We start from the raw sequence: 21,556 nt of genomic DNA on the forward strand, positions 1-21,556 counted from the left end.
TTAATAATAATAATAATAATATAATAATAATAATATAATAATAATAATAATAATAATAATAATAATATTAATAATAATAATAATAATAATAATAATAATAATAATAATAATAATAATAATAATAATAATAATAATAATAATAATAATAATAATAATAATAATAATAATAATATAATATAATAATAATAATAATAATAATAATAATAATAATAATAATAATAATAATAATAATAATAATAATAATAATAATAATATAATAATAATAATAATAATAATAATAATATAATAATAATAATAATAATAATAATAATATAATAATAATAATAATAATAATAATAATAATAATAATAATAATAATAATAATAATAATATATATAATATAATAATAATAATATAATAATAATAATATATCATATAATAATAATAATAATAATAATAATAATAATAATAATAATAATAATAATAATAATAATAATAATAATAATAATAATAATAATAATAATAATAATAATAATAATAATAATAATAATAATAATAATAATAATAATAATAATAATAATAATAATAATAATAATAATAATAATAATAATAATAATAATAATAATAATAATAATAATAATAATAATAATAATAATAATAATAATAATAATAATAATAATAATAATAATATAATAATAATAATAATAATAATAATAATATATAATAATAATAATAATAATAATAATAATAATAATAATAATAATAATAATAATAATAATAATAATAATAATAATAATAATAATAATAATAATAATAATAATATCGTAATTAATAGTTACAATTTATTGCATTATAATTATTGTTATGGAATTTATATTCCTGCAGGAAAAATTAGAGAATGTAATGGCACGAGTACACGCATTAGAAGCTGAATTAACTGTTGAGCATAGAGAAGTACAAGAATTGAGAGCAGATCTAGAAGCTTGTAAGCTGGAGAAACGTACTATTGAACGTACTTTGGAATCTACATTAGATGAGAAGAAACAGATGACTGACAGGATAAATGAGTTAACAGTGATTGGTAAACAGAACTTTTATTTTCATATGACGATTATAAATATAATTAAATAGTTTCATAGTTAATCAGTATTGCTTTTTCTTTTAATAATATTATAGAAAAAAATTTAAATGATGAAATCGAAAGATTGATTAAGGAAAATGAAAAACAAAGACAAGATATTATTCAATTACAATATAGTAATAAATTATTAAAGGAACAAATAAATAGAAGGGAAATATTATTAGACGATGTCGGCATAAATTTGAAAGATGCTAAAGAAAAGGGACGAAAGAATGATTATGATAGAGGTAAAATTATAAAATATAGAATATAATAAGAAAAATAGAGTAATTCTATATTCAAAGATTTATCAATTTATTAAAAATCATCAGGGCAAGGTAGAACAGAATTTCAAGAAGCATATAAAGGAAGAGATCTTCTTCAAAGTATAAACGATGCTGGATATGAAAAAGAAATTGAAATAAATGATGTATGTTTCATGAAAAATATTTCTTTCGTACACGATAGTTTGGTAATTATAGAAATATATTAACTAGTATTTACTTTATCAGTTACAACAAGCTGTGGAGCAACTAAGAAGGGAACGAGATTTTTATAAAAATGAATACAAGAATATCAAGGATAACTATAACAAAACGATTGAAAAAGATCATGTAAAGTGTTACCCGTTTCCTTTCGCACAGTTTTCTTTAATACATATGTAATATTTTATCTTTATTTTTAAAAATAGGTTGACCTATGGTCGCGAATACGAGAATTAAAATGTGAGTTAAACGAAAAGGAAAATGCATTAGATGAATTACAGCGAGAAAAGAAAGACCTGCATCGTGAAAAAACAAATTTAGAAACACGTTTACAAACTTATAAAACTGAACATAAAGCACCTTATCGACCTTGCAATGTATGCAAACGTAGTGTTGGCTGTAATTGTTCTCCTCCGTTAATGAGAGACGTTGGCAAGACAAAGGTAAAGGGTGTGAATAATTTTGTTGCAAAAATTGCAATTCAGAAAATTGTTATTAAAATTACTTTATAATTAGAGAAAATCCTCATAGCTTTATTTGAAATGTTAAATGAATACAATGTTTTTAAGAATTTCTAATTAAATTTATAAAAGTAACATTTTTTAGAATATTATTGAACGTCTGGAACATGAACGGGACATTGCACGGGCAGATGTCGATCGTTTAATTGAAGAACGCGATGCATTACGTGAAAGATTAAAGGTAATTCGTAAAGTTTATTTATTGGTGAATATAGGTAAATTTGTTATTATAAATGCTCCTTATCGTGTCATATGAGAACATGTTATCCACTTAACTCGGAACCCGCGCTCGCGAGAATATATGAGAATGGTAATAGCATACATGTACGCTTGCTACTACAATCAAATGTCGCTTGTCATCTATGAGTTATTGTTAGAAATATAATTAAGCGAGAACACAGAGCGGTTTGACTGTCGCTGAAGCACTTTAAATTTGATGTCACGACAAGGAGAAAACAATCGTCGAGAAAGCGAATCCCGCGTTTTCGACCGACAATTTCATGTACTTGCGCGCTCCCGAAGCTTCAAAGCAAGCGAGCACACCCGGTTCTGTTTTCACATGTAGCTAATAACATTTTCTTAATAACCGATATTTTGCATTGTGCTTATCCGAAATGTAATTGCGACGTAATATTTTTTTTTTATTTATTTAAAGTTGCATTTAACTGCCGAAGTTGTTAGCGAATTACAATAGAATTGTTCACATTCTTATAAACATCGAGGCTTCTTCTTTTTTTATTTCGTCCGGTAATTTTCGCTTTTAACATATTAAACATTTTCTTCTACGCCGTACTTGAAAAATTATTTACAATCACATTCTACAAATTGAAATTCTATTATCTATCTGATTTCGGATCGCTCTTCTGTGAGTACGTTGAATATAAGAATATGGAACAAGGAGAGTAATTGAGATACAATAAGACACCTCACAGAATTCGTATTTGGAGAGACCAGTTTTAAAAAATGCAAATTAATTCAGTTCTCGTACTGCAGTGGCTGAATCCCTTCGGACTTGTCGGCAAACGGCAGTAATTTCATATATGGCAAATTCATTATGGAAATTTGTAAATTAGATGGCTGCGGAAGCACATACATCTGAACAACGTCGTCTGAAAGAAAACTTGACCGACGTTGAAACTCGATTGAAACAGATAGAAAAGGAACGACAAGAGCTTTTACTTACGCAAGGAGCACGAAGAGCAACTATCAATGGACTAGAGGATCAATTACAAGATTTGCGAGAAGAGTTAAAACGGACTAAGCAAGAATTAGGAACTCAAAGAACACAATATTTTCAACTTCGGTATTACTTATTAGGTTGTCCGAAAAGTGTCTTTCTTTCACAAACACGTTTTTTACAACGATGCATCCTTATACAAACATGAAACTTAATCTGTCGAACGTTGTGATCTTTATTTTGATAGAACAAAATTGATCATACGTAATTCAATAAAATAATATAAAACGGAAAATGTTGTGCATCCATCATTTCCTTATAAAACGAAAGATACTTTTCAGACGACCTAATATTTTTCATGAAAGAAAAACTTTGTAGAGAATATAATACAGAAATATTTCCTTATGATTTTCTTTAGTATTCAGTAGATACATATACATAATTAATAAATATGATAGAGCTCTACAAGATCAAACGGATCAGGCTTTGGGAGATGCTCAGAATCAATTGACACAGTCGGAGTCCGAACTGAATAAGACGTTGGACCGTAATAGAACGATGGAACGGCAGCAGTTGGAGTTAGAAAATCAAGTGGAAGAATTACAACAAGAAATTAACAATCTTAAAGCAAATATGACACATTTGGATCACGAAAAAGATCAATTGCTAGTGAGTAATAGATACAATTATATTGCAAAGTATCCAACGACACTTACGTATGATGTAACGAATAAGTGAATTTTGTTAGATGGTATTGGACGAGAAGACAGAAAGGATAGCTACTCTAGAAAAAGAAATTCTGATGAAAGAAGAACAACTAATAGGAAGCGAGCAACAGATTCACGATCTGCAACACAAAAATCAGTGAGTATCGTATGTATTTATAAAATTTGACACATTCTAGAAAATCTTATCAGCTTTCAGAAATCTAATTACTACATTCTAAAAGAGACACCATAAATTGTATATATTTACAAAACATTGGCAGTAAAGGTGATATTTAATTATTAGATTTGACAAAAGTCTTTTCGCATACATTTATAATAGAGTAATACTAAAAATAAGTACTAGAATTATATTAATACGAGTATATCTGCATAACAAATTTTAAGACGATATAGACTTAAACTATGGAATTAAACGAAAGATTTCATAGCACTAGGATATTAAATAAATAGAAATTCGAGGAATTCACACGAGATTGTTGAGAACATTTCACGCGCAGCCTTTATACAACGTTATTTACACATAATATCTAAAAAAAAAAAATAAAAAAAAGTGCATATCAAATAGTTCATTTTATCATCACCATATTATTATTGCTATTATACGCAGTCTGACCTCTTTGCTTAAAAGTTTATCGACTTTACTCTTCCATTGAGAAACTTAGCTAAACTTACTGTGGGTGGCTGACAGCCACCCAGGGAGAAGAGATTATTACTTTCTAACTCAGAAATTTGTGGACCGTCCGTGATTCTTTTGTATCCGGGTCTACATTCGCATCTTGCCTTTGGCTCTGATCCTTCGTTCTTCCATAAGCTCTGTTTTGGCATTCTTCGTGCAACCAACCATTCTCCTGCAGTACACGGACCTTGTGTATATAATTTGTAACAGGTTTTATTTATTTCCACCATTCCGGGCGTAGATTCGCAGCTATCGTTAATTTCTTCGGAACATTTTTTCGAATCGGTCAGTATATTTATACATCCACATACTCCATTGTAACTGATTCCATCAACAGATGGTCGTATATTATAATCATATAAAACAACTTGTCCGTTCGGACATGGTCCTCTGGTTCCTATTTTGTAACACGTCTTTTCTTGTGAAAAATACAGTCGACCCCGTTTACAAGGCACAGGAATACAAGTGGTCGAATTTATTAGCATATAGCCGTTTTCGCAAGGTCCTTTTGTGTAAAGTCTGTAGCAAAATCCATTTTCATAGAGAACATGACCTGGCTTGCATACACACTTGGCTTGAACTATTTCTTCATTGGTTATCGTGTTTGTTACAATAAAGTGATGCCCTTGCGGACATGGACCGATACCGCCTGTGTTAATAAACGAGTACAATATAATAATGTAAAGTAACAATAAATAGTAGAAAATTGGAAGAAGCTTATGCATCATGCGTATTTTGAATTGTCTTACCTAATTGATAACACATCGCAGTTGGTTCATGGTAATGAGGTAATTCAGAGTGACAGCCACATACGCCACCTGGTAAAAATAATTCTCCAGGTTCCGTACATGGGCCTTTAGTGTAATGTTCGTGGCAACCACCCACACTACCCGCCCAGTGATATCGTCCAAGTTCTCCATTTCTAGAGCAGGAACATACCGTTAATCCGTCTTCGTCTATAGCAAGGAGTTCACCTTTTGGGCATGGCCCTTTGCTATATTTGGGGTAACATTTGCCATCCCTAGGCCAGTAGACTTCTCCTTTCCCCGTACATGGCTCTGGATCATGACAGACACCCCACCTTTATTAAAAAATAAATTAAATTTAGAGGGAAACTTTTTATGTTAGTTACGCTGTATGAAGATCTGTTAGATTCGTTATATCGTAATACCTAGACTTGCCAGAAGTCTTTGGAACGGGTGCAAAAAATTGTCCTTTCGAGCAGGATGCTCTCGTATATATTTTATGGCAAAGAGCGTCTCTAGGAGATTGCACGGTTCCTGGAGGACATCTGCATTCAGCTACAGTTCCACCTCTACCTGCAGCTGGACCTAGTTCCATTGTTTCTGGGCATGGTGCTCCAATCTGTCAAACAAGTCTATAGTCTATTAAATTATAATTATAGATTATTTATTATATTTCTCGACCAAGTAAACTCAATGTCGGTCGGTTAAGTAAAAAAAGAAAAAGAAACACGAGAAGCTGCTTCTCTAATGTACATTCTATTAAGAGAACTCGAATGACTCTGTAAAGAGAAATGCAGCACCTGCCTGGAATATTTTGTAACACTTTCCATCCGGCGGCCAAAATAACAATTGCCAGCCACGTGGTTGAGCGGCGCAGGGATTGCTTGACGGATCTGCCCATGGTGGAGGCATTATCGCTGACTTAACGCGAACAATCGACGCGAACCAGATAATTACCAATACATCTGGTAAAGCGCTGAAACGCATTTAACGAATTCATGTTTAGTTGAAATTGAAATTCACGTGTAAGATATTAAAATGGCATTCTAAAGTGTTTAGGGATAACATACATACAACAGGTTTGCTACACGTTTTTAGAATTTAAATTAGAATTTGCAAGGAATTTGTAAGGAATTATATAAAATGACATTATAGGAAAATAAGGTTTCAGATTTTATCTCGGTCGAGCACTTGAAACCGGGAAATACCGATTGCGATAGAAAATGTTATCGCGTATTCGTGTCTACGTATGTCAAAATCGAGGGTAGTGGTAGAACAGAGCAAAAGCACGACAGAAATAAAATGACCATACTTTCACTGTTTCACTATGGCAATGGCATTGTCCCTGGTGGCAGGGCTCGAGATGACGACATGCATGTACAATAAGAATACCATTCTCTATATATGTGCCGTATAACTGTTGCAAACTGAAAGCAAAAACACTTTTCTCTTTTTTCTCTTTTGACTTTACCCATTTGTAGACGGAACAAATAACTTTAAACGACATTCTTGAACTAGATTGGAATCGGTAATTTTGTAAAATTAAGCTTGAACGTATTAAAATTATTTGGTAGTTTTGTTGGAAGTTGGAAGTTTTTCTAAAAATAGAAACGTAATATAGGCAACGAACGTTTTATCACATCGATTATGAACCATCGAAGATCATGGTGTATTTGATCCTGGCGATTACGCGCGTTTTTCTTCCCAAAATCAAGGAAACGATTACAGGATACAAGAAACCTTGGCACTTGGATCCTGATAGTTGCTAGACAAGCTTTCCTCGATGCAATAACTTTCCATTGCGATAACGGAACGAGTTTTACCGATTGCTCATTAGTGTTTTATTAATTGCGATTCTTAATTTATCGCGCTCTGTTTATAGACTGGTGTTTCGAATAGAATCGTGGTACTCTTGGTTGAAGAAAACGTTTGATTCGTTATTTGACAGCGTAGATAGTATTATTGGAATTATAGAATTACGTAAATTACGTAAATTACGTATATGTATATCCTAACGATCTTCGTATTTATGGACAATATCATGTAAACATCGATGAAAGTTTTAGCGTTTCCGACGAGTATATTCTCAAATCGTCTAAATTTTACGGTAAACAAAATGGGATTATTTCACGTGGTTGCGGTTTGTAGGAGCTGCTCATTAAGGAAAGTCGCACGGTCACCGGAGAACTATCGCGGAATGTCGAGCTTCCTTTTCTTCCTGTATAATTATTAGTCTTCATTGTCAAACTGGTGTGACCACTTGGCGCAAATAAAAAGTGAGAGTACTAGAGATTTAGCAAGGTAAGGCAATCTCGGTTACGCATTCTCTTCGTACACGTGTCTTGTTCATAGCCAAACAAATAAATATAATATAGATATATTACACGTACAACGCTCTATTATTAATTATTAATTATTAATTTGCTTAATTATTTGACAAGCTTCGAAATTTAGATGTAGAATTTCCGTTAATTTAGAGCTAAATTTACAACTAATTAGAACGAGTCGCACATCCTACGCTTCACTTGGATTTGTTGAATTTTCAACAAATTATGTCAGTACCGTTCAAATATTTCAGTTCTGTTTATCCGGGTCCTTAGAAGAATCGAACAGAATCAGACTCGAAATCTCTAAAGTCTGCGTTAAACATTCTAAAGAGAAATAAAAGCTTTCGTAGAAAAAGAAGGAGAAATAGTATCCATCATTGTAGATTATATTTATAGCCGAGGGCTAATATCTGTGTCGATTAATTACCGGAATAAAGAGGATATCAGTGAATAATCTCATAAGCGAAAAGTAAGGATATTTCTATTCGAATGAGACGTAGGACTCGCGTCGATTCATACGATCATTCGTAGGGTCAACGCGTTTTATTAATTGCTTTTATTAATTACTTGCTGAGAAACTGGGGGGAGGGGGGGGGGGGGTATTGCGTCAAAACTTTCACGTTTATTGCATTTTAATGCGTAAACGTATCAAGATAAATTACTATGTTCATTTAGCCGACTAACTGAAAGAATTTGACCGGGATTACGTAAATGCAGAGTTTTGAATTTGTATTCTTAAATTACTCGTAAAGTTGCTTTCGTAACTGTTCGGTGAGCGAATACCATTGAATTTAACGAATTCGGGATATCTTTTCAAAACGAAGACTAGAAAGGGGTCGAAGTTACTAGAATTTTCAAATATTTCCTAATTAACAATCGAATATCGAAAAAAGTGTAACTATAGTGACACGGTTTGCAATAATGACGGCAGTGTTCCGTACAAAATTATCAGTGTGGGTGTTTGCTTCGTCTCTTGCATTCTACTTACTTTGATATTACTCGGGAGTAGCAAGGAATGTACGAGGATAAATACCGTCGATGATATTTATTACGAGAAGAAACAACGATCATGAGTTCCTTCAAAGGTTATAGTTGTCTGAATCGTAACGACGACGGACGATATAGGTATGATTTTTCTGTCATTTGTTTTCCCATTGTATTGCTATACGCGTATTATGTGGATTACTATTATTGAATCTATGACAGATTTCTTCCGCCCCCTGCTCCCCGCCCCTTCGAAGAAAGAGGATTTATTTGCCTCCGTTCTTTTTAATTTTTTTTTTTTAAACTACTTAAAGACGATTTTTTACTAACACCGTAATACCTTCGAGTCCATTTCGTTTACTTCAACTTTGAAGTTTAACGTTAATTCGCGCAGCTAATTTCGTCCAAATAAATGGGTTTCATTTGCAGATGTTTTCATAATCATCTATATACATACATACATACATACATACATACATATATATTTATACCCTATGGGTATTTCATATCGATGTTATTTCATATCGCACACCTATTATTTGTCGTCTGTTGTGACATAACTCGTCCCCATTTCTCGTTGGTCCACTGTTCGATGTGTTCGTAGCTGTTTCGCGTCTCAGCCTACCTTTCAGTTTTTATTCTCGTTACATAATAGTAGATCGCGCGCGTAGATCCGATAAAAATCAGTAGCGTTATGCCAGTAGCCGGACGCATTTTTTTTTACAACCGAACACTTTTACAATCTAGCCGTTCGTTGGCGGGAAGTCCGACTAAATCAGATTCTAGGATACTGCTTGCACCTACTACATACGTACTTGTGTATCTTCGAAAAGCATCAACATAATTGTTTAACTTGTAACTTTCATTGCCAACCAACTTTCTCCTTATTCACGCGGTTAAAATGTAACGATTAGCTGTCGTTCGTTCGGTTAGACGGATGAAATTTGTCAAGTTTGACGCGGTTGTTGCAAACATATCAGCTATTCGAAGCGAACGTTAGGATTTTCTCGCTTTGCTTCTCTTTCCTTTTGTTTGAATATTTTTTCGCTCCTTCTCGTTCTTAACGAAGCGTATACTTAGCATAGTATCAACTTTGTTCGTTTCGTCTAATTTCATTCGATGATCGCTACTGCTATTTCAACGATCAAACTGTGCCTGTCTTGCCGGTGTTTTAAATACCTACGTGACATTTCTTTCATATTCAACGATTTACACGTTTAAACGATCAATTGAAATCTTAGAAACGAGATATCTCTCCATTGCCGAACTATTATCCGATATCATGCCCATAAACATTTGAGAATGGAATTATTTAGCGAATTTAACCTGTAACGATTTGCTATTTTGCTACGTACGTTAAGTTCCATTAACAATCTCCGTGTATACTTTCACGACAAAATTTGCAATTTCTCAGTGTTTCAATTTTCTCTTAACTTTAGCAAAACAAATCAGTCGTTATTTGAAATTCAATCGATCGAATTATAATAATTTTCCATAAAGCTTCTCGTAACTGTTACCTTCGTTAAAATAAAAGTCTATATAAAATAAAGTTAATTAACGAGTTTAACCAATCTGAAACTCTACCTAACGAACCTTCGTTATTAGAGTAACTCGGCTCTTTCATTGTCTTCTTTCATTGCATCCCGTTGTGTCCTAGTTAAGTCGCTTTAGTGGCAAGATTACGTAACAAAATCGATGTAATCGACGAATAACATGAAATTAAATTAAACCGAAGGATCTCTCGCAAAGATCAGGTCTTGACATTTATGTTAGAGAAACGAAACGATCGTTTCAAGATTAGTCATGTTGCCGTTATGCAACTTTCACCGTAAACACACACAACAGGACATCTAACCTTCTAAAAAGTAAGAAAAGAATTTTTATAAGAAATATAAATATATAAATATAAGAATTAATTAAATACAAGAAGGTAAAAATATTTGGTAGATGGTTAAACAAAACGATGTTTTCAGAGCTACTGGGTAATACGTATTCTTATAAATATTAACGAATTTCTGCGAAATCGAAATTCCACGATCTATTATTGCGAGAAAGTAACGAGCATTGCCTTTCATGAAGTCATATATTTGAAGTTAATAATTGCGTTTCTTGGTACGAGTTTACCAGCCACGGTATCTCTTTATAGTATGTTCGCTTTTTAATCGTATCGTTACATCGTCTTCACGATACAGGCGAGTTATCGGGTATTCGACATTGATATATTTTAAATGAAATATGCTTTCTATCGTCACAACTCACAACTCACAACTCACAACTCACAAGTCACAACAAATTGCCTACACTCTGCGTATATTATTTGCGTATAAAAGACGAAAATCTGTTAAAACTTGTTGTCAGAGTCGAGTGAATATCTCGTCGATGTCCTTTTATGCAGATTTAGCGGCACCCTAACAAGAGGGTAAATTTTTGCTTTTCCTCCATACGTATATTACACTTTTTGTGTTTAATTCGACAATTACGTGACGATCTACGTGAGAGAAATAAAAACAATGTTGTTAGATATACGTCGAAAAGAAACGACGTATAAAATGACGTATCCAGACGAGAAAGAATAACGGAGAAACAAGTATTTTATTCGTATTATATTCGCTGGTCTGACATAAATGAAATCGTTCGTTATCGATACCGAATGATATTGAAATTTCGATTCGTAGAAAATAAAGAAAATGGTAAACGATGACTTACAACGTGGTTCTCATGGTGAAGGCGATTAAGAGTGTAACTTTTTAGTAATCACATGACAGATATTCACGAAAATTGATCGTGTCGTTTTATCGCGGCCCTTTGACATGCTGCGATCGACACGAGGCGCGCACGAAACGAAGAGCGGCGATCGTGTTAGTTGGAGCACCGCGGCAACACTGAACATCGACTTGGAATCAGCTCCGCGGCTTCGCGCTGTTACCTAACTTGCCCGAGACAAGAACCGAATCTCCTAGATCGGCACTCGTCTCGCTTTTTTTTTTTTTTTTCGTAAGTTCGTTCTATCTGCGAATGGATTGCGATTACGTCGAGCAAACGGCTGAAATAAAATTCTCAATCGCGCATAGCACAGCTCTGCATATCGTAAACGGCTTCTCCACTGCATACGGTCAGCACGTCACGTTCCTTAGTGCAGAAATCCGCCGTCGCGTATCCGGTTCGATACGGGCGAGAATCGGACAGGGATCCATGATACGACGACAGTTGGACGGTTCGACGGGGGCAATAAAGTTTCGTGCGTGGGTTTTCGTAACGTTCGACGCACAATAGGAATGAAATCATGCTTGAATATTTTCCAATCCATTTGAAATCTGCCAGTACCTAATAATCTCCTATTTACGTTTAATTACTACGATCGAATTGCGACACGCGGTCATCACGTGGATCCTCTGTAAAATCGATTTGCGAATGTACCGCCTATTAGATTAGGTAGAGACTCGCCTTAATTCTAAATAAACTGTACTTTCGCGGAAACGTAAAGACAGAAGAGGCGAGTTTTTGTTATCGATCGAAAGTGTCTCGGATCTAGGAATCGGATTATGCGTGTAGCATCGCGTGACGAAGAAAGCGAAGATAGCGGCATATATCGAGACTAAAGGATCGAGTGTAAGTTTTCCCCATTTACATAGATATCGACTCTAGTCGATGCGGTCGATATAGCAAACTCCAGCGAGTTTGTATCGAGTAGCCCCCCTCGAGCATTCTCCAGTCGTGAAATTTTCTTCTCCGAAGAAAGAACCGGGTACTTGGTACTTTCGTCGTCTTACGACCTCCGGAAGGTCGCTACGGGCATCCAACTCCGCAGGAACGCGCTTTCGTCGACTGAGTCGCGCGTTGCATAATTCGGAAAGAACGACAGCCAGAGTCCGGCTGGATCGACTAACGGAAATCGCGTGTAAATCTCGGATCCTCGTGTACGGATGTCCGTAAACTGACGTCTTTGTGCCAAGAAGCAATCTCTCGGGACCTTTGAATCCGTTAAACGGTAGTTAGACGTATCGTCGTCGCGATACGTCTTCCACGTTGCTCGTCCCAAATGGATGTTCTTCCTCTGTTCGCAGGATGGCCGATGACCGATGGCCGATCGCTCGATTAAACGACATTAAACTTTTTCTTCGTATTAAACAAGCGTGCGAGTGTTTTTAGAAACGCTATACGACTCGTTATACTCGTTATACTACGTCTGGTAAAAGTTGAACCAAACCAAATAATTTTTATTCGCTTTATCTCAAAATCCATTTCTACGAAGATCGAGCTTCCGCTTACGCGACGATACGTTCTCGTCTTCTTTCTCTCGTTAAGAATCTATATATAAGTGGTTTTTATCGCTACTGCTTTCCTTTCGGTAACTCGTAGAGTTATACGAAACACATTGACGGAAACCGATCCAACACCTGTTCCTAGAACATTGATACTAGTTGCGAATGTCGAGGAAATGTTTCATTGAAACACAGTTTACCTCTTCTCTCGTCGCTCGTACTTTGCGATATTTCTTTTTCCTTGGTTAACGGGATATTGGAAAATACAAAATTTATACAAAATATAGCAAACAATAGGAAGAGAAACGTACGAAGAGCAGTCTAGTTCACGCGTTATTGTATTATTACGACGACGACGACAAATACTAGTTTCAAGTTTAAATAAAAGTTTGGCAACTTTCATCTATTTACCCATCTTAAGATATTCGGCAGCATCGTCAAACTTTCTTTGTCCAGATTACCCGATTATACAGCTCCGAACGACACCTGCTCGACAACGATATTGTCAGAAACTTGAGTCGTTGGAACTCAACTTGATCTTGTTCCACCGCCTAATAATATTCAAATACTTGCATTCCCTCTCGCGTCCTTCAATTTTTATATCTTGATCTCGCTCTCGTTTCCATGCAGCGGAAACACTTTTAACGCTCGAAGAAAATCTTAAAGGGTTGTACGTACATTTCGTAACTCGAGGATTAAATCGTCAGAATTTCGGAACTCGTGGCGAGTGCGCGAGTAAAACGGAAGAAAACCAGCTGCTTGGATGAAGAAAGAAATTAACTCTGTAGGAGGTGATACCTTTTGTATTTATTTCGTATATATTATGTAACATGAATGTTTTTTGCAAACCGAGAGACATTTTGGGAATGCGACTTTTATACGAAGATTCGAAACGAGGCGACGAGCAGAGGCTCTGTTTCGGAGAGAATCGTCTAATCTCTAGGATCAACGAGTCGAACGCGTTACAACGTACAGTTGGTACGAGCGTAGAGTAACCTCGCGTAGTATGCATCCTGTTACGAGTGCTTCTCACGTGCTTGCGTCCCCTGCGTTTCGAGAAACCGTGCAATGCCCTTTGCCTGTGATGGTAAAGGTGAATGGCATCTTTAAAAGGGCCGTTCGTTCCGACTTTCTGACATTAAGCAGCGGTAGATAGAGAATCGTGGCCAGGCCGGTCGATCGGCATAGATGCCGACTCATCGGTTAAGGGTTTAGGACAGGGCGATGCACTCTGCCGTGTGAACCATTTCGTGAACTTCCGAACACCGTGTTTTCCCACGTGCTGCCTAGCTTCGTTTCTTCGGTAAGTTTGCTTCGGTAAGCTTCTTTAGTTAGACGGCAAGTTAGATGGGAAGACGTTTGATCGATTTTATGTAATCTGGACGTAACAAATTATAGTTACATCGTCCCTCTAGCAATAAGTAAGCACGCGAATACGTAATTATTCCACGAAATAACGAAATTTCATTGCTTAACACGACGTATTTTGGCGTATCCGGGTCACGATCCAATTCAAAGGATAGACCGTGATTTACCAAAGGATTTACCGTGATACCTATCCAATTACGTGGCTACGTTTCGTCATATTCCGAGGTCAGATCTATCACGATAGCTCGGAAATTCCACGAAAGAAATTCGAAATGATCGCGACACGATCGATCGCAGCCAGACAAGCCTCTTTCGTTCTTGTCGCGGCTTCGATTTCAGGGACGTTCCTCAGAATGAACGATCAACTAGAATGAAAGTACGTGTCGCTGAACGACACGGTGTTTAGCGGGACGAGACGCGCGCGCATGACCTTCGCGATCGCGCCGAAACCTTGAATTTCTTCTCGTTCTTAATTCTTCTTTATTGCCTGTTTCGTTCTTCTCTCTTCAAAGACTATTGCCTACGAAGAAAAAGAAGACGAAGGAAAAGCGCGAAACTTTCTTATTTCGTAGAAAGCGCAAGTTACTCGCCACGCTTATTAAATTATCGTAATACCGATTCATCGAGAGTGCTGCTGGTATACGCTCGTGTCGTGATTTCTTTTTGCTTCTTCGGCGATGTATCGTACGCGCGGCAAACGTAACTGCGTAAATCGAACGTTTCCAACGTTCGATTCGCGATTATGAAAGTACCTTGTTGGAAGATAAGTAAACTTTTACCGCAACTAAACGAGGGGGAAACGAACAGCAGCGAAGTTCCGCGATCGTTTCATCGGTCGCGTACGACGTATACGAGAACTTGCGTTTACACCAACACCATAAATCGCTGCATTTTCTTCCTTTCTCTTTTATCAATCTTTTCCATACGTTTCGTACGCGCGTATATCTCTTCCTGTATCCGGCGGATGCTGGTTCTCCACGATCCGTGTATTACTCGCTATAAGATATAATTCGATACCTGAAATCAATATTATCAATGTATTTTCAGGATAACGGTAAGATATCTCGAATCGTCGAATATTCTTATTTAGCCGTTCGAGTGAAATGTTGCATAGAGCGGTTATAACGTACGATGGGCATTACGAGAACGTCCGCCCTGACGAGTACAAGCCTCTGCTGCTTTCTACCTTGCTCTTCCTATTTCTCTTATATAGAATAGTTCGCTTTCCTGCGGCCGACGCGATGTAACTGGAATTGGTGAAAGAAAGCGAGACAGACAGAGAAATTTTTCCGTCTAATGCTTACAGCAGGTGTACGCGCGTTGCATCTTCGCGTTGCATCGATCAGATCCAACGAAATCATCTTTCATATGTTAAAGTTTTTAAGAAAAAACGAGCATCCTCGTCCTGTCGTCCATTTGTTTCACTTTGCCGGCTATTCGAATTACATATTCCCGATCCCGATATTACCGCTAATGAAAATTCAGCGGTTACGCAATCTACCTATCATATTGTATTGCATTGGAAACTAGTATTCTTCTCGTCGCGTTTCTTCGCCGGGTCCGTGACACAATTCCGCTTGTTCTTATCATACGGTTGTAATCGATCCTTCGTCCATTGTGCCACTTTACGTTTATTTTAAGTGCCGCGTACGTTCTCCGCGTCTTCGTGTTACGTTATATCCGATTTTTCATAAATACCTGCTATCTGAAATAATTTCAGCATATTCGTTAAGATTCGTGTCGTTAAGATTCTAGCAACGTATCTCGTGCGACGTATAGTACCATAAAAATATGGAAACATATTTTCCACGACATTTATTTATGCTGACATACGCTTGATTATTTATGAAAAACCGTAACGAACGCACCTACGAGACATTTGTGCGCATCGGGTGCGTGCGTGAACCGCCGCTTCCAGCGATACCACCGCAAACGTCTCGAGGTTATTTTCACTTTTATCGTATAGAGGAAAAGGCGGCATCGTACGGACACGGATGATCGAAGGAAGCTGCCGCGCCAGCCCGGCATCCAGCAAGCACGTCGAGATGAGAGAAAGTCGTGTCTGTTCGATGAACAGGCCTCTCTCGCACTTTTTCCTTTTTCAATTCCTGCTACTATGCGCCCTATACTACGCGTTATTGCCGCTTACATAACACGCGGACGCGTAATCGACACGCGCGGATGATCCACGATAGATGATTACGCTGTGCCGTAGCACCGATCCTCTGCCATTTATCTCGATTATCCTTACGAAATGCCATTTTAATATATTTCATTAGCTATATTTTTATCCCCCGCGGCTAAAACTGAATTTTCGTAGTATCAAAAATTTCATCATTCCGTTTGTCGTCCGTCTGTAGCCAGCTTCCACGGTAGCTTTTTATCACGGTACGATTTTTATACAGACAGAATAAACGGAATAGGCGAATTTATTGGATCGTACGGATAATACGTGTCTGGATATACGTTAAATGTCGTTTAAATCAGGACACGTATTCGCTGTAGCGTGTAATTGAAAGGCATTAAAGTCGCGATTCGTCAGTAGCTAGAACGTTTTAATAAGAAGAGACGCGCAGCCGATGCACGTTGCGACTCGATATCGGCTTTCTACAGCTAGTTTCTTCCCTCCTTACGTATTCGGCTTTTTCTCCCTAATAAAGTCGTTCTCGCCGCTACGTGATGCACAAACGAAACGAAATCTGGCCACGTAAATATTTCTTCGAGAAGCAAAATTACGCAACTTCGGCACGATAGCTGCCTAATTCGTCGACATGCTCATGCTGCCCTTGTCCTCTTTCCGAACAACGATGAACGTGGCTTGCGCCACGAGGGATGAGCGTGTGCGATTCGCATAACCGAATAGACACCGGTTCGATATTGAAACTTTGACGCACGGTATTCGTTCACCGTGTGTGACAGGTTTGACGAAAACACTCCGCTCCTATTCCACCTCTATGCCTACTACTTACTCATCTATATTTGATACAGGTTTCGTTGCTTCTCTTTTACGTTTTGAAATGCTTGGCCGAAATCTTCTTAAGAATTCCTTTCGTACATCTTTCATAACACGGTTCGACCAATTCATTTACTTGTTACTTTTGTCGTAATGTCAGAATATGCGTGGATCAAAGCGCGGATCAGGACAGACAACTGAGATCGATGCAACTGGAGGTAGAAAATCTTCAACGACAATTGCAAACGGCGTCGTACGACAAGGAGAATGCTATTCAGGAAAATCGACGAATACAGGACGATTTAGCCGCGGCTACTTGCGAAGTGAGAAACCTGCAATGCGAGATAGAAGCGTCTCGCGCCGAATCCTACGATCTGAAGAGACAGCTTCAAACGTACGTTAGCGAGGTCCGCAGAGCCGAGGAACTCCTTAACAGAAAGGTGATTTCATTTCATTCGTTCGAATTGTTACAAGTGTAAAGTGTCGCTCATTTTTCGTTTAAACTGTCGTATCTCGTCGACATTACGGCGGTAGCGCCGTTACGAAATTTATTACTTTTTCATTTCTTATAACAACTTTTTCTACCAGCAAGAATATGTTTTTCATTAACTATGCACAAGTAGCTGGTGGAAGTATTTTTATTTGACAGATTTGTATTCATCCGTCGATACGTATCGCATAAAATGTCGATTGAAAGATAGCAAACAGGCGCACTCGCAATTCTCATCGATTTTACCGATTTGATTTTATAAATGATATTACGTTTATATTATAATAATATTATCTTTTGATACAAGATCTGTCAAAAATAATATTCGTCCTATTGTCGGCGTTACGAAAGTACGACGAAAAATAAATATATTTCCTGGTTATTGATACATTAGCTTACGAAAGAACTAAAGTCACGATATAAACGGTATGTCGTACAAACATTGGTAAAACTAGGTATTATCGATATTATTCGTTCAGAAGATAATACGATACTTTGCTTTAGTTCTTTCCATCGTTTTCACCCGACTATGCGTTTCTTATCAAACGCGTGTCAATGTCAAATACTAGCATCTAGCAATACTTGTAAGATCCATCCACTTCGCAGGAAAATGAAAGAACGGAAATGTTAAATCACTTCAGAAGTCTAAGTTTGGAAGCAACCGTTTTAGAGAACAATAACCATAGTTTGGAGTCTGAAGCAGCCGAAGCAAGAGGAGCACTGCAATCGGCTAGGGATCGACTGTTGGATTTAGAACGACAATTGGCGGACAAGGATAGTTTGATAAGAGGCTACGAAACGCAGGTTGGCCATTTTTTTTGAATAATTTTCATTTTCTCTATCCTATATCGGACAAATGTACGAGTTTCGATAGGAAACTTGTACCTCGATAACCCGCGTCAGGCCAATGTTATACGCTGATTCAAATTTTTTAGATCAGTGAATTGACCCAAAGTGTGGCCAGTATAGAAACACAATTGCGTCAGCAAGGAGAACAGAGGCACAGAGCAGAAGCTGATTTAACCGCTGTTAGAGATTTATGTATGAAATTGGATCAGCAGAAAGATACACTTATGCAGCAATTAGATGATAAAGATGCGCTTAAAACACAGGTAAACATTCGTGGACGAAGGTATTCCGATATAGCGAGGATAAATAAATAAAAGTAATTTGAAATTTACGTTCCATCTTCAGTATGATATGCAAATTACTAAATTAAAAGCGGAGCAAGCCGTAATTCACGATCAAATGAGTAAAGACTGCGCGACGGTCGAGCGCCTCGAAATGCTATTGGATCAAGCAAGACAGGAATCTATAACTGTGCAGGCTAATAATCAGGAACTGCAAAACGAGGTGTCCAGATTGAGACAGAAAATGTCTGAACTTCAAAGTAAATTGTAAGAAGCTTAATTATTATCTAGAATGGTTAAGTATCAGTAGGATAATTTTCCCGACTAAAACGATTAACAGGTTTCATGGCCACGGTAAAGCGAGGCGATTGATCTTTGAACCTTATCGTTGTTAGCGAAAAAGTTTCTGGCATTTTAATCCGTTAACCCATCATAACCTATGAAACCTGTTAATTAACAACCCGTCGACCTATCCTAACCGCAATGTAATTTTTTTTTCTTTATCTTCTCTAAACGACGCAGATCTTCGGAATCGACGAAACTTCGGCAATATCAAACTCAAGCTGCGGAATATTGTAAGCAAATCAGCGAACTACGTAGACAAGTTACGCATGAAAGATTCGATCGTGCGAGGAAAGAAGAAGAACATCGTAGCAGGTACGTACATATCGGGAACTCGGAATAGACGAATATTTTGTTCGTTATATGGTTTTTAGATACTCGGAAGGTCTCCCTGATCCACTCGTCCAAACTCCGCTTCCCAGTCAAACTAACGATCAAATTCCTAATGAGACGATCGATGCAAATCACAGGTAGAAACATATTTGATGAAATAGTAACGACTTTAGATGCAGAGGCGGATTTCTTCGTTGTTTCCATACAGTGTGTCATAAAATTGATATTCTTCCTGGACACGTTTTTCCGTTTTCCGCTTTTTCGTTTTCCGTTTCCGTTGTAAAAAGTCCAAAATTTGAATTTCAACCAAGTCATTTTCCCCCTCTGCATTATTTTCTCAAGTTCAAGTGATAAAAGCGAAAACTTAAACTGCCAGGCAAGTAGACTGGCTGAAGAAACCTTACACCGCGATCCCCAAATATCCCCGTACACATAGTGGCACGCGATCGGTATTCGAGAGACATTCTTTTCCCTTGGATTGCAAGTGTTTGCCATCGAAAAATGTCTTGCACCATCCATCGTCGAACAAATCGCCATTTGCGCCTTGTATTAACGAAGCAGACGTCTCGAAACAGAATGATTTTAACAAATGTCCAAAGCCTTTGTGATTGTACTAAAAACTATTTTGTATATGTCCTGTAGTAGTAGTATAGCCCTACTAGTAATTTTAATACAATATTTCTTTGCATAGAAATAATAAATAAATTTCAATGCTACGTCAAACAGTATAATAATTTAAATTTTAAATTTATTCCTGCGAATATTATTCACAGGACAGAAATCGACAATAAATTGCCTAAAAAGATCTCTTAATGCTTTCCACTCGTTCAAATCTTTTTCGTTTTTTTTTATTTGCAGGTCTTTTAATTCAACGCCAGACAGTTTTAACGTAGATTCAAATATGGTCGTATAAAGTCGTTTAACCTACTCTAATCAATATAGATATTTACAGAATGAAACGAGCAGAGAATGCGATGGTCAGACTGAAAAACACGGAATGAAAATGATAAATCCTATCGCTGTGTCACGCTCAAGATGCTTAAATCTGCAAAATAAACTCAAATGCAGTAACCATGCGAAAGATGCTCAACGTGATGTTCCTTGTATAAATATAATTTTACGATCAGATTGCAAAATACATTCAAATCGATATAACCGTCTACAGAAGGAAAGTACCTCGCTATTTCAACCTAATGCAGATTCCATCAAAACTACTCTCCAATCATCGAATACGCTACAATTCTATTTGTTTAACAAAAAATATAATCACACTGCCTTTCGTACAAAGAGTTGCTTTGATATGTCGCAGTCAGTAGGAACGCGCTATGAAAGAAAGTACGATCGAGATAACGATGGTTTAATCTTTAATAATATTTCACAACTTAGATACAATAATAATCCACCATTTCTATGTCATCCTGTTCGATCAAATGAAATATCGGATAATAACACGTTTCGATCGAATTCACTTAAGACAAACTTATTTTCCCAAATTAATGGAACAAAACAACTAACACCGTTGAGCAAGGATACAGTGAGAAATTTAGGTGTAGATGATATTAAAGCGAATTTTAACGCGAGCAAACTTGTTGGATGTCCCGTGAAATTTTCTAAAAAATTGCCTACCAACAGTTCCCCGGTAAGAAATTTGGCTAGTAGCATGAAACAAATAAACGGTAGCGATGGAGTTTCTAAAATGATAAAAACAGATTTATCATTAAATTCGGCACAAATTTCTACTGTTAAAGAAAATTCTATTAAGCTTCTAAGTCTTCCTATGAATTTCAAATCACCTTTGGAGAATTCTACAAATTTACAATTAAAATCTCCAAATATGCTACTTAATTCCGAATTTATGAAATTGGGAAGTTTAGTTACACCTATAACTGATAAACCGTGCACAGAACTTTTTTATACGAGTTCTCCTACAGCTTC

At 36.5% G+C, this 21,556-nt stretch overlaps 2 protein-coding genes across 8 annotated transcripts in view; one reads left to right on the top strand and one right to left on the bottom strand.

Moving 5' to 3' along the window:
- Positions 1-20,627, top strand: part of LOC126872937 (centrosomal protein of 135 kDa) — a 23,518-nt gene extending 2,891 nt beyond the window's left edge. For 4 of the 5 annotated variants that reach the window (XM_050633246.1, XM_050633240.1, XM_050633234.1 and 1 more), the window contains exons 7-21: positions 865-1,060; positions 1,156-1,347; positions 1,432-1,529; positions 1,612-1,713; positions 1,791-2,027; positions 2,191-2,286; positions 3,179-3,408; positions 3,741-3,951; positions 4,031-4,146; positions 17,487-17,766; positions 18,423-18,620; positions 18,752-18,928; positions 19,011-19,213; positions 19,469-19,603; positions 20,480-20,627. In XM_050633246.1, coding sequence (XP_050489203.1) covers positions 865-1,060; positions 1,156-1,347; positions 1,432-1,529; positions 1,612-1,713; positions 1,791-2,027; positions 2,191-2,286; positions 3,179-3,408; positions 3,741-3,951; positions 4,031-4,146; positions 17,487-17,766; positions 18,423-18,620; positions 18,752-18,928; positions 19,011-19,213; positions 19,469-19,603; positions 20,480-20,534 — 2,526 coding nt within the window. In that variant the 3' untranslated portion in view covers positions 20,535-20,627. Of the gene's footprint in view, positions 1-864; positions 1,061-1,155; positions 1,348-1,431; positions 1,530-1,611; positions 1,714-1,790; positions 2,028-2,190; positions 2,287-3,178; positions 3,409-3,740; positions 3,952-4,030; positions 4,147-17,486; positions 17,767-18,422; positions 18,621-18,751; positions 18,929-19,010; positions 19,242-19,468; positions 19,614-20,479 lie in introns of those variants that run through there. The other variant, XM_050633256.1, reaches the window with a different exon arrangement.
- Positions 4,264-11,654, bottom strand: LOC126873094 (uncharacterized). 3 transcript variants are annotated; one of them, XM_050633618.1, is made up of 5 exons: positions 11,450-11,654; positions 6,233-6,408; positions 5,858-6,051; positions 5,436-5,767; positions 4,264-5,335 (listed from the first exon to the last, which is right to left on the bottom strand). In XM_050633618.1, the coding sequence occupies exons 2-5, from the start codon at positions 6,260-6,262 to the stop codon at positions 4,632-4,634; spliced, it is 1,260 nt and encodes a 419-aa protein (XP_050489575.1). In that variant the 5' UTR covers positions 6,263-6,408; positions 11,450-11,654; the 3' UTR covers positions 4,264-4,631. The 3 variants fall into 3 exon arrangements, with proteins under 3 accessions (XP_050489575.1, XP_050489588.1, XP_050489583.1); XM_050633631.1 differs by lacking the exon at positions 11,450-11,654 and adding an exon at positions 9,276-11,409 and having other exon boundaries at positions 6,237-6,408; XM_050633626.1 differs by lacking the exon at positions 11,450-11,654 and adding an exon at positions 9,276-11,404.
- Positions 20,628-21,556: the final 929 nt, after the last annotated feature.

The sequence above is a fragment of the Bombus huntii genome, chromosome 2 (assembly GCF_024542735.1).
Source record: "Bombus huntii isolate Logan2020A chromosome 2, iyBomHunt1.1, whole genome shotgun sequence".
In the NCBI taxonomy this organism is placed as follows: domain Eukaryota; kingdom Metazoa; phylum Arthropoda; class Insecta; order Hymenoptera; family Apidae; genus Bombus; species Bombus huntii.